The sequence below is a fragment of the Gymnoscopelus microlampas genome (genome assembly GCF_963454915.1).
Source record: "Gymnoscopelus microlampas genome assembly, chromosome: 19".
Lineage (NCBI taxonomy): Eukaryota > Metazoa > Chordata > Actinopteri > Myctophiformes > Myctophidae > Gymnoscopelus > Gymnoscopelus microlampas.
Window position 1 is genome coordinate 30,355,514 of NC_139956.1, and position 15,842 is coordinate 30,371,355.

The 15,842-nt window shown below is 45.3% G+C and overlaps 1 protein-coding gene across 5 annotated transcripts in view; it reads right to left on the bottom strand.

Annotated features, from left to right (window-relative positions):
* Nucleotides 1-15,842, bottom strand: part of nrxn2b (neurexin 2b) — an 884,672-nt gene that overhangs the window by 34,974 nt on the left and 833,856 nt on the right. For 4 of the 5 annotated variants that reach the window (XM_084043029.1, XM_084043031.1, XM_084043030.1 and 1 more), the window contains one exon: nt 7,695-7,784. The exons of the other annotated variant lie outside the window; for it this stretch is intronic. In XM_084043029.1, the coding sequence (XP_083899155.1) occupies nt 7,695-7,784 (90 nt within the window). The remainder of the gene's footprint in view (nt 1-7,694; nt 7,785-15,842) is intronic. 5 annotated transcript variants of the gene reach the window in all.

A 15,842-nucleotide genomic window follows, 5' to 3' on the forward strand; every position in this document is an offset into this window, starting at 1 on the left:
CAGCTTACATGTTAGTGTTAAAGTTCCATTTAGTGTAGCACAGTGGTTCTCAAACTTTTTAATTTCAAGCGACCCCCATAACTCTGAGAGTGTACACTCTCAGAGTTACACACCCGTAAGGGGCCATTTGGAACCCCCTCAAGAAACCATGAGGGTCCCTGGAACCCAATTTGCTACCCACTGCTGTAGCAGAGTGTTTCCAGTGAACCAACAACATAGAGTTAAAAATAATAGAGAGGGCACCGGAAATCCCTGCCCATTATATGGAGTTGCTCACCCAGCGCGTACTCCCTTTTCACCCCTTGCGCGTCATCTCGCACGCGCAACAGTGTCACCTCCGTGCGCAACCCTGTGCGCAAGCTCGTTTGCAAGCTCGTGAGTCGAGCCCATTGGTCGAAACCGTTTTCGCTCGTTCATGTGTCTGGCCCCAGCCGTAATAAGCTGCAGTATCTATGAACGGCCACCACGTCCAATGTGCTTCGCTGCTAGTCTGCTACCTCTCGGTTCTGAGGGCTCGGCCAACATGCACAATATCAGCACCCTGACTCTGTTGGACCAGGATGGAACAGAGCCTTAATTAGTATCAATTAATTAAGACCTGTGAATGTCTTTACAATATGGCTACTGTGCATAGAGCCTATTACGCCTCTCCCTTTCTCCTCCTCCCTCTGCCCGTTATCTCGTGCAGAGTGGGAGTGACATGATGACGGCGAGGAGCCCCGCTATCTGAAATGTTTTAGCAAACCTGGTGGGCGGCTTTGCCTGGGATTCACCTCCGCCAATACACTACTTTGTGGCGTGATTGACAGCCAGCCTGCAGTGTTTTTGCATGTGGGGTTATATGGAGCGTGTCTTGCATAGTTCTCTACCGTATCTAACTCAACAAAACAGGGCCCACCCAGCCTTTTTTTTCAAAAGGAAATATAATGGGGCAGGAGTGAAAGAGGCAAAAAAGAAAAAGAACTGAAAGAAGGGTGGCTGAAAACGGAAAGCTGATTACGGTGTGTGCAACTTATCTCCTCAGTGCAAGGCACTCTTTGGTAATTAAGAGTGACTTGCCTTTCTTTTTTTCCTTTTTTTACTTCCCAGAAGTTTAGGTTGGACTGGGCACAACACTATGAAGTAATTGTGCTTGACAAAGTTGGTAAAGAGCCAAATGCAATGTGAAGCTACTGCTACACATACAGTATACAGTAGTGGTTCCTAAACAGGGACCCATTTGTAGGTCGCAATTGGGTAAAATAATAACAATTAATATAATTAAAATTAAAATAAAAATGTTATGGGTTTTTATCCCTATTTTTACTTCTTATTTAAAAATATATATAAGATTGAAAAAAAAACACCTAAATTCCATTAAAAATGCATCTTAGAAGTAGTGAAAATAGCCGATCTACAAGTAGATCGGCTATTTTCACTAGTTTGGGTCCCGGGAAGACATCAAATCTCTCTTTTGGGTCACGACCAACAAAGTTTGGCAACCACTGGTATACAATAGCACAGTGGAGATGGGGGGGAGCAAAGGGCCCCAGGCAGTTTGACTCTACGGGACTGTAGACGCAACACAGCAGACCCGCGGTGTGACAGGGCATGGCTTACCTCCGTCTGTGGGTCTGAAGGAGGGCGTTCTCGCTGAGACAGATGGATAATAATAGCGTAACGGGTAGCTGGGGACAAGCCTCCTTTTCTCTCTCTTTATTCACTCCAGCTGTGATGGTGCTGTTCTAGGCCATTTCATGGTAGGGGACCATGAAATAACCCAGCAAAAGCATCTCATCATTCTGGCAAGCGAGGCAATATCTATCTCCAAGGCACTTTTTTTTCTGCTGATGAGCAAGCATGTCGCAAACACGGCATTGTTTCTTCCCCCGTATCCCCCCCGCTTTCCATGAAAACAGCAATTATAAGTATTCAAGTGCAAAAGGGAAAAAAAACAAAAACAAAAAGCTGCAGGACTCGACATGCTCTACTGAAGTGACATTTCGCGAATTTGATCGTGCCAGCGTTGGATGTTGGTCTATTCACATGAAATGTCACGCGAGTCTAACTTTTTTCAACTCGCGTGATTGCGCCTCATGGTTCTGTTCACATCACTCGGGGCATGGACATGAAATGTCATGCCGTGTCGCATCTTTACATTGACTTGATTCACATCGCGTCAGTCTTAAGCTGACGAAGGAAGGGATCAGAGTGGACTTACTCTCACTCTTGTTATGAGGTTGGATGTCAGAGAACATGTCAGCAATACATGATCTCACTGGGCATGGCTGGAATTGTGTCTGGAATTGCAAAGAGATGCACCCAGACCTGGGAAAACCCAAACCAGGGTCTCTCTCAGGTGAGCCTTGTTTTCTGTGAGTGTTCCTCTATATCTACCTCCCATGTTCGCATGTAAGCAATTTTAAGTTTGGCAGTAGCTGAGTTTTCAGTGTGTGAAAGATGTGTTCACATCTTAGAGGTGCTCAGAAAGAACAAATAAAACAGATTAAACAGTGTAGTGAAACTATTATTGTTTAAGACCGGGAAAGCATCTGTCATTTTACATTTTAACCACTTTAACCATTATCTTATACTTTGGCTATTCAAAAATAGCAGATATACAAGCTCATAGCGGGGCACCGAGTGCCACGCTATGAGCTTGTTTACAGTACTATTTTCTGAAACATCATGTTTTTTTTTTAAAGCAAACATTTGCAGCTCAAATCTTTGCTTCTGGGGATTCTACAAATGTCTTCTAAATCCTACTGTTTTTTTTTAAACGTATCAGTGGTAATCAGTGGTTCTCAAACTTTTTCATGTCAAGGACCCCCAAAATGACATGTATTTGGCCGCGGACCCCCATCTCAAAATATGTTGTTCCAGGGACCCCCTAGAAGCAAAGATTTGAGTTAAAAAATGACGTTTAAAAAAAAATATATATATTCAAAGATTTGCAAAATAATTCATGATTATTAGAAAATAGCAGATCTACAAGCTCATAGCGCGGCACTCAGTGCCCCGCTATGAGCTTATATTACTGCTATTTTTTAATAGCCAAAGTATAAAATAAGGATTACAGTGGTTACACAGATGCGTTCCCAGTTTTAATGGGTCACAAGTAGGCCCAGCATGCAGGCCTTCAAGCAGCAATGTTGAACAGCGGCTGAAGCAGACCACCAAGTCTCTGCATGGCCTAGTGAGCCAATGGAGCAGACTAGCATTGGAAGGGCTACAGTACGTCTGCTGAGGTTCAGGATGGAGGACTGTTTGCTTTTGCAGGAGCAAAGAGCAGTGAAGGCAAAGGGAGTGAAGGGAGGCACAAACTTGGATCTTGTCGACACGCTTGTCAATTAAATGCACTCGACACCCTAGTTATATAAAATAAGGGATTCGTTTTTAGAATCGACATCACAGGCGAAAGCCATGGTGCTTAATTGGAAAAAGGAATTAAATAGCCTTTCTCTGTAATGTGTAGAATGCCATTAACCATTATTCATTCCTCGACATTCATAGAGTGATTTTTATTAAACTTTCAGTAAGATAGTCCATGTCATTTTCACAAACCGATTATTCGCACCATCACTATGTGTGCGCAGTTTTGCAGGAGCTTCAAAATGTCAGTAACCCGAGGGCCTCAAGTAGTTTTAAGGCACCCCCAGACTGTATACATCTTTGGATAAGAGCTGTACGCTTATCTCTTAAAAGGGAGCGACCGAGAGAAGTCAATTCTTGACGGTTATTTATTTATTTATTTTCGCGGCGGCGTTCCCCAGTGAAATCAGGAATCTGCGTGTCACTCTTGTCGTCTCTAAAGAGAGGGCCGACGCCTGCCAAGTTTTGGAAGACAACTGGCAGGGGCGGTGGAAGAAAATGACAGAGAGGAGGTACAAAGAAGGGAAGACGGGGAAAAAGAGAAGGGTAGGACAAGGGGATAAACAGAGCTAGAGAGAGACAGAGAGAGAGAGACGGAGAGGATTTAGGATGACAGATCCATCACAAGGGGGGAGAGAGGGAGAGGCGAGGAAAACAGGCCACATCTGAACGAGTTTAAGCTTGGGACTGAGCTGTTAAAAACTTTTGGGACTCTTATTTTTCCCCTCTATTGGGTCCCTATAATGGCTGCCATTTTGGATTTAGTCAGCAGGAACGGAGAGGGGCCAGGGATGTTCACTCTGATCTGCCTCAAATTCTTGAGAGGAGAAGGAGGGATAGAGCCGAGAGGCCCTGAACGAACGCCCGGCTCTCCAGCCTTTTGCACTGCACCGTACTGCGGAGCATAACGCACATTTTGCGAGCGATTACTCTTCTTCCTTTGTTTGCGTCCAGTAAATTCCACACATGAACGTCAGCAGCACATTAGTCAAAAGCTCTCAGTCGTTCTCTACGGCATTGTTATTGCACCGATGGGACCCAAAAGCGGTGCGGGACCCGTCTGTTGCCCACACGCTCGCCGGGCTCTTATGGAATCGACTAAACGCTACAGAAACGCAAATTGGAAAAAGGTAGAGGAGACCCACGGGGGCTGATGTTTTGCGTTCACTCTGGTCAAAGGGCTCTGAGGCATGTGAGTGCCCTCTGGGGCACTGCAGTAATACGATCACCAGGCAACCACCATGGAATAACTTGGAGAGCAAATCCTCATGTAGGCCTACACAATAAAATCCGGAGCGTTAACTCTTGACGGCGTATAAAATGAACCCGCGAGGGTTCCGTTATTTTTTACACTCCCCAGAGTTCAATTCAAGCTCTGGATTTTGTTGTGTAGTTTCCACACAGCCTGGAACATTAAAGGGAAAGGACCAGGTCAGATGTTGTATAGCTTTAGTACACAGAAAACGTTCCCCACTCTCTCACTGCAGCACTCATACAGCACATCCACCATAATGAGGCAAACACCATTGAACCTTCACAGCAGATGACATACAGTGCAACTGTAAACATTACCACGTTCCAAACACAATTTCAGTTCCTCTGAAGTGAAAACAATAAATGTTAAAGGGACCTTATTCCATTTCTTTGACTGTTCTTTTAACTGTTTTCCAAGAGAAAACAGTTACAGAAATAGGATTTTGGAGTTTATTGCCCAAAATTGTCACAAAGTAGGTAGAACTTTTAAATTTGGTATTTAGTTACAAAAAAGGTTTAACCCTCTGAGTTTTGTATTATGGGAATGGCGAGAATGGGAGTCTGGGGGCAGAATAATTTCTCTAATCAGTTTTTTTTCTCCATTTAGAAGGGGTTAGAACTTAGTTAGCTATTTATTTTTTTACGATCGGCGCAGCCTGTCCAAGTTCTTCCAAAATTTGACATCATGGTCGAATTGTGCTCAAACGTTAATCTTGTTTATAACATGGTTAGAACTGAGGGCTTTCTAACGTGATGACCCACGGCATGGTAACAGTAATGTGGGCTCAGGTTGGGGTCGACGGAGGGATTTCAGGGGAGAAGCCCTCAGTGGTTATTGTGGGGGCGAGGTTTGATTTGCTGTTAGGTGGTTAGATTCTGCTTAGAGCTCACGGTTGAGCTTTATCTGGTTCCACATCAAAGCAATAGATATAACTTTAACCCTTTGAGCCTGGCAAAGTCCACTACTTCCTCGTCCTCTTGTACCCATGCCCCCCCCCCTCTCTGCGAATAACACAATTGTCGGCATAGAATAACGCGATGGTCTGCATAGATAGACTACTGAGCATGCATACTGTATATGTGCATAGTGGCGGAAATGCTGTTTCAACAACGCCTTGCCTTTGATGTTCTCATGGCATATTTGTGAGACCTTGCTTTTTGAACCAAGATCAGCCCTGCCATTATCATAAACTAAACAAAATACCCACCAATTTCATGAACAGTGACCCCGATCTAAGCCCATGCTTGTATAGAATGTTTTATAAAAAGCTATGAAACCTACAAGGGGTTTCACTTGTGTTGCACTGCTGTCATTTCAAACGATATGACAAAGGGAAAATCATCCAATTTCATGCTCATTTTCCAAGATGTTCATACTATTACACAAAACATTTCATATGGTGGGTAAGTTAATTTTTATTGGTTCAATCCATAATTGAACCTTCATCTCAAAAGCCTTTTTTTAAATTCTGTTTTGTGTCTTAAGCTCTCTCAGCAGGAGTTATTTCCCCAGTGAAGTCACTTAAATGAATGTGCCGGTTGTGTTGTTTTCATGAAATAAACATGTGAGTCACCCGTTTATCCCATTCCACTGTCACATGAATACTTAATTTAGCTCTTGGTGACAAATTCCGTCTTTGAATTCTTCCCCTGTGTAATTGGTATTCACAATGCGATCTAAAAGTAAGTCTGCCCTAAGGTAATGAGCTAATGCCTGTAATTTAAAGGATTTAAATTTCATTACAACTCTCTTACTGACTGCGCAAACTGAATACAAAATGCAGACCTCACGCCAAGTCTTGTGGTTGAAGATACAATACAATCTACACCAAAACGTCAAGTCAATTACTTTTCTATCCAAGATAAATATTGCCCATGGTCTTATAGTAGGCAACCAGTGGTTACCCTTCTCCCTCATTTGCAAACCAGTTAAATAGGTCGCGGCACCTACCATACACACCTACTGCAAGTACCTACTGATGTCATCTCAGATTTTTTCATTCGCTTGTGTTTTTTTTTAAAGAATCAACCACCTTCAGCAGCACAAACACAGCACAAGACGAAGAAGACAAGGAGGTTGGGACGTTTGGCACTCAAAGGGTTAAATAATCATCACTTTGACAGGATCACATTTTGGAAAAAAAATAAAAACTCAAGTGTTAGTTGTGCTTCCTGTCGGGCAGAAAGCGATGCCCACATAATGCAAAAATACATAGTCATTACTGAGCAAACACAGTCCCTTTAACTTTTAATGACTTTCAATTGGGGCTCGTTATTTTACTGCAAATATGCAGTAATAAAGTTATATATATTGTTCTTTGGGGGAGGGGAGGGGGGTATGAATAATTGAATGTAATCATAATTTATGCAAGTTCACATTCATCAAAACAACAGACACAGGAAGATATAAGCAGACGAAATCAATACTCTATTTACAACTTGCCAGGTTACTGGGAGGTTATGTTGGTTATTGGGGGGTTAAGACTCTGGAGAGGTGCAGCCCCAGTTAAGGTGCCGTTCTATGTGACTGTGATAATCAGGCTTACGTTCCAAACTGGCACAGTAAATTGCCAATTACTGTGCAGGTTGTAGATTCAAGATGCTTACTTTAGTCTTGAAATGGGAATTAAGTCTTGTACCGTAGCACGTACGGTTTGTGGATAATAAGTCGACAATGTTTCTTTTTTATTAACTAGGTTGTTTACCAGAATTGCCTGAGGGGGAAATGGCGAGTGGGTGAGCGGCCAATCACAGTCAAGGTTGTTAACCACTTAAACCCTATATACTTCATTAACCGGGGCTCTATACTTGGTCTGCTCCTTTTTTTCCGCCCTCTGCATTAAATCTCTTTGCTGAAAATAGCCAATCTACAAGCTGACATTGCGTCGTGTTGCGGCGCATTGTGAGCTTGTACATCGGCTATGTTTGCCGAATGTTCGCTAGGGTTCATGTGGTTAAATATGAGGGGACGCATGGTAAACGAGCCGACGTTATCCACCCCGTTGCGTGGCACTGCACCTCCCCCAGAGCTGTGGTTAACGGTAGGTTAGACGGTTAGATCATTAGTGGAGTTAAAGGGATTTTATTACCTTTGTCGAGTAGCCACTCGTCAACTACCCGACCGAGTCGGTATGGAATTCTTTGTCTAGCAATAGCCAGGCGCTCACTATCAAAGTTCCCTTTAAGAGAATTTGGAGAAGACAAATTCAGAGAGGTTACAAAGAGATCTGGAAGTTGAAAGGTTAGAGGTTAGGAGAAAAGGGCAACATGGCAAAGGTTTAGCAGGTTATGTACTTTAAAAAGCAGCTTTAGGTTGGACAGGAGGTTTTTGTGGTCTGGCTCGGCTGGTTAGACATGGTTAACAGCATTCTAGTTACCTTGGGTTTAATATGAGAGGTTTTTAATCAGCTAGCAAGTTAAACATGTTTATGAATTATTTAGGTATCTAAAACGATCAACTTATGGTAGCTGTGCGCAAAGTGAACACATTTAAGAAATGTCAATTAATTCGGTAAATTAAGCCAACAAAACACATGATCAGCAGTCATTTAAAGCATCAACACTGTTATAACATTGCAGCACCAAAAATGAACGAAACAGCAACACAATTAAATCATCGTCATGAATAAAACATGGTTAAATCATTTCCAATAATCAAACATGGCACATTTCATGGTTATTTCAAGGAAGACATTTTCTGTTGGTGTTTCTGCGCAAAGGGTTCCTGATTAGCAAAATCACCAGATGATGAAACAGGGAAACTGCCAGGGCTCGTTTGCACTCCAAACCTGTTGAGCTTCCTTTCCACCTCGTAGTTGAGCACTCATCAGCCGGCACTTGGTTAATTAGCGCCACTTCATCAGTGTGTGAAAGACACTTAATTGCTGGCACGCTAAAACATGTGGCACCGGAGCAAACTTGTTGTCTCTCAGCGATCAACCTCGGGTTTATGGCGCTTACAGTACAGGGTTCGACGCTATAGCCACAGGGCTGCAGACGGAGTTAGGGGAAATGCTCGGGGCTAATGGTGGGTGGGCTTGGGTTTGGGTTACTGCCAGGAGACTGGGAGCTGGGCTAATGGCTAGGAGTAATGATATGGCACTCACTGCCAAAGACATATTTGGATTTAATACTAATTGGGAGTATATTTAAAAAAAATATATATATATATGTGAGATTGGCTCAAAGAAAATGCCTTGATTCATCAACTCAGTGCTGTATATAGTGCAATGTAATGACTGTAGTACAGCATGTCTGAGTTACAGTCTGGGATCAAAGTCTAAGTGCTGAAAAGTAGACACGGCTGTACAAGTACGTATGAGTAAATCTTGCCATTGTATTCCCATTATATTCTCTCCCACTCTCTACTGCAATGCTCTAAATAGACCACCTCAGTACTGCAGTACCTCGTTGCACTCCCCAGGGGTCTCTCTACCCACGCCTGCCTGCGCAGTGTACTGGCTCACACTACTGTGTGTGTGTGTGGGGGGGGGGGGGCGTGCATGGTTTGTGTGTGTGAGTGTGAGTGTGAGTGTGTGTGTGTGTATGTGTGTGTGTGTGTGTGTGTGTGTGTGTGTGCATGTGTGTGTGTGTGTGTGTGTGTGTGTGTGTGTGTGTGTGTGTGTGTGTGTGTGTGTGTGTGTGTGTGTGTGCGTGTGCGTGTGTGCTCGTGTGCGTGTGTGCATGCATGTGCATACCTATTTGTGCAGGTATGTATGTGATTGCGATCGTTTGGGTGTACATGGGAGAGCAGGACAAGAAAGCTCAGAGAAAAAGGAGAATGAGAGGAGAATGGGGAGAATGAGAAAGAGAGACAGCGAGAGAGAGAGAGAGAGAGAGAGAGAGAGAGAGAGAGAGAGAGAGAGAGAGAGAGAGAGAGAGAGAGATAGAAAGAGCAAGATGGAGCGATTGGGAGGACGGGTATAGACGGAACATGTTCGGTGGGATGTATGACTCACAGGCCGCCATTCACATGCTGCACGGCCACCGCTACAATAGGCTACTGCGTGTCTGTGGTACAAACGCGCGGAGACGGGGCCGAGAATGAGTGCGAAAGCACGTGTGCGGATGTGTGCGTCTGTGCACCGCTCTTGTCACGTCGACGCGAGGGGCACTCGAGACTCGGCTCGGAGAATTGCCAGCCATCGCGTCTCAAGAAAACACTGCGGCGAAGGCAGCACGGGCAATTACAGAACACACCGCTCCACTCACAGCCCCCTCCACGTAAACACACACTTCTACAATCGCCATATTTAGAGCCGGAGAGAGACCGAGACGAGAGAGAAGGAGTAGAGAGGGAGAGGGAGAGAGAGAGAGAGAGAGAGAGAGAGAGAGAGAGAGAGAGAGAGAGAGGGGGGGGGGGCAAAGGAAAACAAACCTAGAATAAGAATGAGTGAGCGGCACGAGGAACGGTGTAAGGCGGATGCGGCGGCTGAGACGGAACAAGAGAATAATGATAGCGGAGAGTAAGATGGTAGGAGTATCAGATAGATGAATCATCGAGATGAATCGATTTCTGGCCACGGACGATATACTGTAGGCTCTCCTGTTTTCCTCACACCGGGAAAATGCTGTCCTTAAGCAGCTGAAACTAATCATCTTGAGGTGACCTGCTCTCCGTCTTCCAAGGATATTCACGGGAGGTGTTCAGCTCTCCCTCTAGTGGCCAGTGTTTAACAATACACTTAGGGGCGCATGCCACTGCAAGGTGCTTATCGCCTGCATCACCCTCTTTTCATTTGTTCCCTCCATTTCTCTCTACAGTCCTTCCTCTCTCTCGCTCTCCCTAAATCTGTCCCCTTCCTGGTTTAATCTCCTTTTCCATTCCTCTTCCTTCCTTCTTCGGTCCTTTCACACATTTTCTGTAACTATAATGAGATTACAGCATCCCACACACACACACACACACACACACACACACACACACACACACACACACACACACACACACACACACACACACACACACACACACACACACACACACACACACACACACACACACACACACACACACAGGTCTGGTCCATACTCAACTAATCTGCAAAGGGAGGTGTGTCTGTACATGGGAGGACACATTCGGCACATTCGCTCTCACGCTCTCAAATTGGGACAAGATGTGACCAAGCGGCAAACGTTTGACGTGACTGGGGTATCCATCATTTAACAATGTCCCCATAACCCCGCCCACACTAGAACGCAGAAGTGCCGTTCTCAAACGGAAGACGTAGAGAGAGTGACGGCTCCACTGAAAACCTGTTATAACGTCGGAAGCGCTCCGTCTGAAGCGAACTTGGGCCAACAGAGGTGTCGTCGAGCGAGCTTTGCAGTCAATGGAGTCGCCATGCAGGCAATGGAGTCGCCGTGCAGGCAATGGAGTCGCCATGCAGGCAATGGAGTCGCCGTGCAGGCAAGGGAGTCGCCGCGCCAAACGTTGCAAACCCTCGAAACGTTGCAAACCCTCGAAATAGTGGCATATGGTCAAATCCGTCACCAGCCGAGAGTGACAATGTGTTTATTCAAGACCACAAAGTGAAAGTAACATGAAGGTATTTTGAGTGGGGGACGTGGTTAGGACGCATGCAACATGGGTTCGATTCTCAGCCGGCCAGACAATTTGGTGCTTGTTGTTTCTCTACTCATTCTCCACATTTCCTGTCTCTCTTCACTATCACCATCAAATAAAGGCTTAAAATTACCCCACAAGAAAAACTTGGTTATTCAGAGGAAACTCACAGCCCTGCAGGTTTGATTGGAGCCTAGATGGATGGATACTAAGAGGGAAGGAAGGGGGCTACTATTCATTTTGGTCAGGCTGTGCAATTCCTGCGTGTCCTGTTTGTCTGTTTGTTTACATCTGTTTGTCTATGGATCCTTGGAGAAACAAGTCATTCTTGAGAGAAGGAGAGAAACTTTTTCCCTATACCCTCCCTCTCTCTCTCTCTCTCTCCCTCCCGCCCGCTCTCTTCTCGACACCAGCCAAAGTCTGCTCTGCATGAGAATGGGATAGATTACACAGCTGGGCCCGTCTCTTCCCTAACACCACCACATTATCACACTCACTCCATTCCACAGACTATTCCCTTGCTTTGAAAAACGAAACAAAAACAACAATATCTAAATCGGCCCCTGGCTCCCCGACGAGAACTGATGAGAAATTTACCGGTCAATCAAACACTCTCTGGTGTTGAGGTGCGTGATATCTTTTTGTTCAAAGTTCGCTTTGAACAAGGACACCGGCATAATCAAGACGAAATAAATTAGAATCAACAGACGTATGATTGCCAATCTGACCCCCTGCACATGCACCACACAGTCACGTGTCTATTTCCGTTTTAATTGACGATTACTTGTCAAAAAATGTCATTTCTGTTTGCATTTTAGGCTTTGTAACATTGCACAGGGCATATCGTGACTATATAATTACAAAGCCTATTACTGAAATAAAGACAATTTGTACCAATAATCTAATAAATAATGTACTGTGGTCAAAACGCCATTATCCTTGATCATTTCAAACTTTCACTGAGTTGCGATGTGACGTCTTTTTTTGCTATTTTTCAAAACCTTTATTCTTTCGATTGCCCTAAATGCCCAAAACAGGGATGCCCTGTTGAAATTGGTTAAAAGAACGTGGACAATAATGTGGAACTAATGATGGAAATATGACATTTCTGTAAATATCATCGAGCTGTTTTTATACAGATGAATGGAAACGATTCGAACGATTATACTGAATAATTATAATTAGCTAAAATAATCACGATTATGTAACAATCGTGACAGGTCAAATACTGGCAGCTCGGGTCATCACTTCCGACCGCCGAGCCCAGAGGCCCCGGAGGCCAAGAAGCTGCCAGTCCCCGTTCCCGTGGCCCAGATGTGGGCCCTCCCCGGAGCGAGGGATGGACATCGGTGGGGGAGTCATCCAGCGGTGGAGTCGCAGCTGCAGTGCCAGGGGCAAGGAAAGGGCGAGCTGATGGACTGGCAGGCACCGTGGGGGGGACGCAGTGGCAGGCGGAGGACGGGCGATGAGAGTGACGTGGCATGCCAGGGGTGCAGAGTGCCCGTGTTTATCCGACAGGCGAGGCTACTGTACTGTAGCGGGCATAGCGATGGCGAAGGCCACGCTCACACAACCCACTTCCTGTCTGTCTACCAGACTCTCTCCCTCTGTCTACCAGACTCTCTCTGTCTGTCTGTCTGTCTACCAGACTCTCTCTGTCTGTCTGTCTGTCTACCAGACTCTCTCTGTCAGTCTGTCTGTCTACCAGACTCTCTCTGTCTGTCTGTCTGTCTACCAGACTCTCTCCCTCTGTCTACCAGACTCTCTCTCTCTGTCTGTCTGTCTGTCTGTCTGTCTGTCTGTCTGTCTGTCTGTCTGTCTGTCTGTCTGTCTGTCTGTCTGCCGTCCGTCCGTCCGTCCGTCCGTCCGTCCGTCCGTCCGCCTGCCTGCCTGCCTGCCTGTGTGTTACTTCTGCTCTCTCCCTCCCTCTCTGTATTCAATGTGCATGTCTGTCTGTGAGTTCATGTGATTGTGTGTGTGCATGAGTATAGCTGCAAGGTGTGTCTGTGTGTGTCCATATCTATCCGTGTGTCCATATCTATCCGTGTGTGTGTGTGTGTGTGTGTGTGTGTGTGTGTGTGTGTGTGTGTGTGTGTGTGTGTGTGTGTGTGTGTGTGTGTGTGTGTGTGTGTGTGTGTGTGTGTGTGTGTGTGTGTGTGTGTGTGGGGCTGTATATCATATAGCTGTAGAGTCAGCCAAATGTCCTTGTATAGGACGCCCGCATCGGAAATCCATCCACAAGAATGGAGATTACATTGGAGATGGTTGGCCTCTGGCCACCCCACTCTCTCCCTCTCCCCCCCCCCCAGCTATCCCTCTCTCTCTATCATATTTTCCCATTCCCTCTCCGTCAGGCTCGCCAGCCTCATTCTGTTTCTCGTTAGGTTACTTTAGACGGATTGCTTTCACATAAGCAGGCTGCCTTGAGAAGTCATGGAGGCGTCATCAGTTCTAAACAAATTATTTGTAATTTTTCTTATTGTGTGTCCTGCTAATTATTTTCTGATGTCACATGCACACACACCCTCTATGACATTTATTCTGCACTGGTAATAAATCCGACCGTTTGCCTTCACCTCTCCTCTCCTCTCCTCTCATTATCCCTAGTAGCCTTCATCCTACAGTACATGTCAGCATGTCAGAGTGACTGAGTGGGAGAGGGAGAAAGAGCGAGGGAGAGAGAAAGAGAGAGAGATAGAAAGCCCCCCCCGCTCATGGAAATCAAAGTTGTCACTTCTCTAATTACCTCAAGCAAATCTTTTCCTTCCCCTGCTCTGCACTACTTCTCTCTCTCTCTCTCTATCTCTCTCTATCTCTCTTGCCATCTTCTGCTCGCTCTCTCTCTCTCTCTCTCTCTCCGTCTTGGCTCCTGTGTGTGCTCTCTCTCTCTCTTGTCATCCCCATAGCCACAGGCCTCTAATTGGAGATACCTTCCAACTGTGCGGGATCCAATCAGGACCAGCTGCACAGCGCCCGAGGCCCAATAAGAACTCACAGGGTGAAAGGAAGGGTGGGAGGAGGAGGAGGAGGAGGAGGGGGGGGGGGGGGGGGGGGGCATTGAATTGTGACAGGCGAATGGCCAAGCTTATACTTAAATGATTTTGGTCGTTCTTTTCTTTCTGCCCCCACACAGTAAAATCGTGAGCGTCAAGTCTATAAAAATGGACTCGTACACGGGTTCAATTACACAGTGAAGTTGACACTCTGAACGTTACTGTGCACGCTTGTCTGTACCACAGACACGTCTATCTTGACTCAGTTTAGTCACTTGATGATGTGCAGTGTGAAACGAACTTAATATCATGAATGAATAAAAACGTTATTTTTTCCACGTCTCAGTGGAGCACCGAAGGGATTTTGGTTTCCTAGCTCTGCCCTATATAGTGGTTAAAATCCACTATGATGGACGGCCACATAGAAAAACAAACACACACATACACACATCGACAGACGACAGCATCGCGTCGCTATGCATTTGGAATGTTATAGAATGTGGCTGTTTTCTGACCCACCAACCCACCCACCCTGCACGCATGTCCATCTGTCCTTAGATAGATAAACCTTTATCGATCCTGCAGGGGCAAATTCATAGCATCCGCCGTCCAGGTAGTAACACATACTGTAAGCTCTAGGAAAAGAGTACCTGAATATACTACAGACATCTTGGTTGGCCGTCAGCACTTGGACTGCCGGGGGATTTGTGTGGTGAAAGAGCTTTTAACAGTAGATATAAGTGTACTCAAAGTGCAGTAACAGAATATTAACAGGTATACTGCACATACTGTGTGTATTCCAGTTGTACATGGACAATATACCCCCAATGGTGTGAGTAGAACTATACCCCCAGGGGTATGGACAGACTAAATGACGCGAAGCCTGTGCAGCTATAGCTAGTTCAGGCAGTTAATTCAAAGCAGCGCCAACTCTGTCAGTCACATGCACACTTCATCTGATTGGGGCAGGCTATTTAAATCTCTATTGCTCATTCTGCTTGTAGCTGGTTCTGCCATCATGCTCCTATGCTGTGCTGCTGCTTTGAGCTTATAGCTCTATGAAGGTTTTTGCACTCCCACCCCGGCATCCACACTTTTTTTTAATCTCCCCTATGGGATGATTCCCTTAGGGGAGATCTTGCTATTTCATTCCCTGTAATATCTGTTTGGCAGATCATTTATTTATTATAAATATTTTCATGCTTACAGGGATGAATGGAGACTGGAGATGTATACTTATGCTATAAGATATTTATGCTCAATAAATATTATGTTTATTCTTCAGTAAATATATTTATTTCAAGTTGTCTGACTGACATAGAAGTGTATACAGTATGTAGGGCAGGGAGTTACTACACAACACTGATGATAGTGCTGTCAAACAAGTCTATGAAACTATCTATGAAATCGATGAAAAAGTTTAATGTGCACCACAATTCTTTACAACATGTAGTGGGGGGTCCCTGCTTCATTTCTTTCTCTGCTAAGGGGTCCTTGGCCTGAAAAACATTGAAGACCCCTGAAATATATAGGGTTTGTGCTCCCTCCTCCTTTCACTCTGCTCCACCTCGGAGCTATCGAAGTATGTCGATCCCTCCCCATCTCCCCGCTGGCTCAGAGACAACTTCGGACACGTTCCTGACCCTGTGGCACCATCTCCTGAACAACAAACCCCTCCG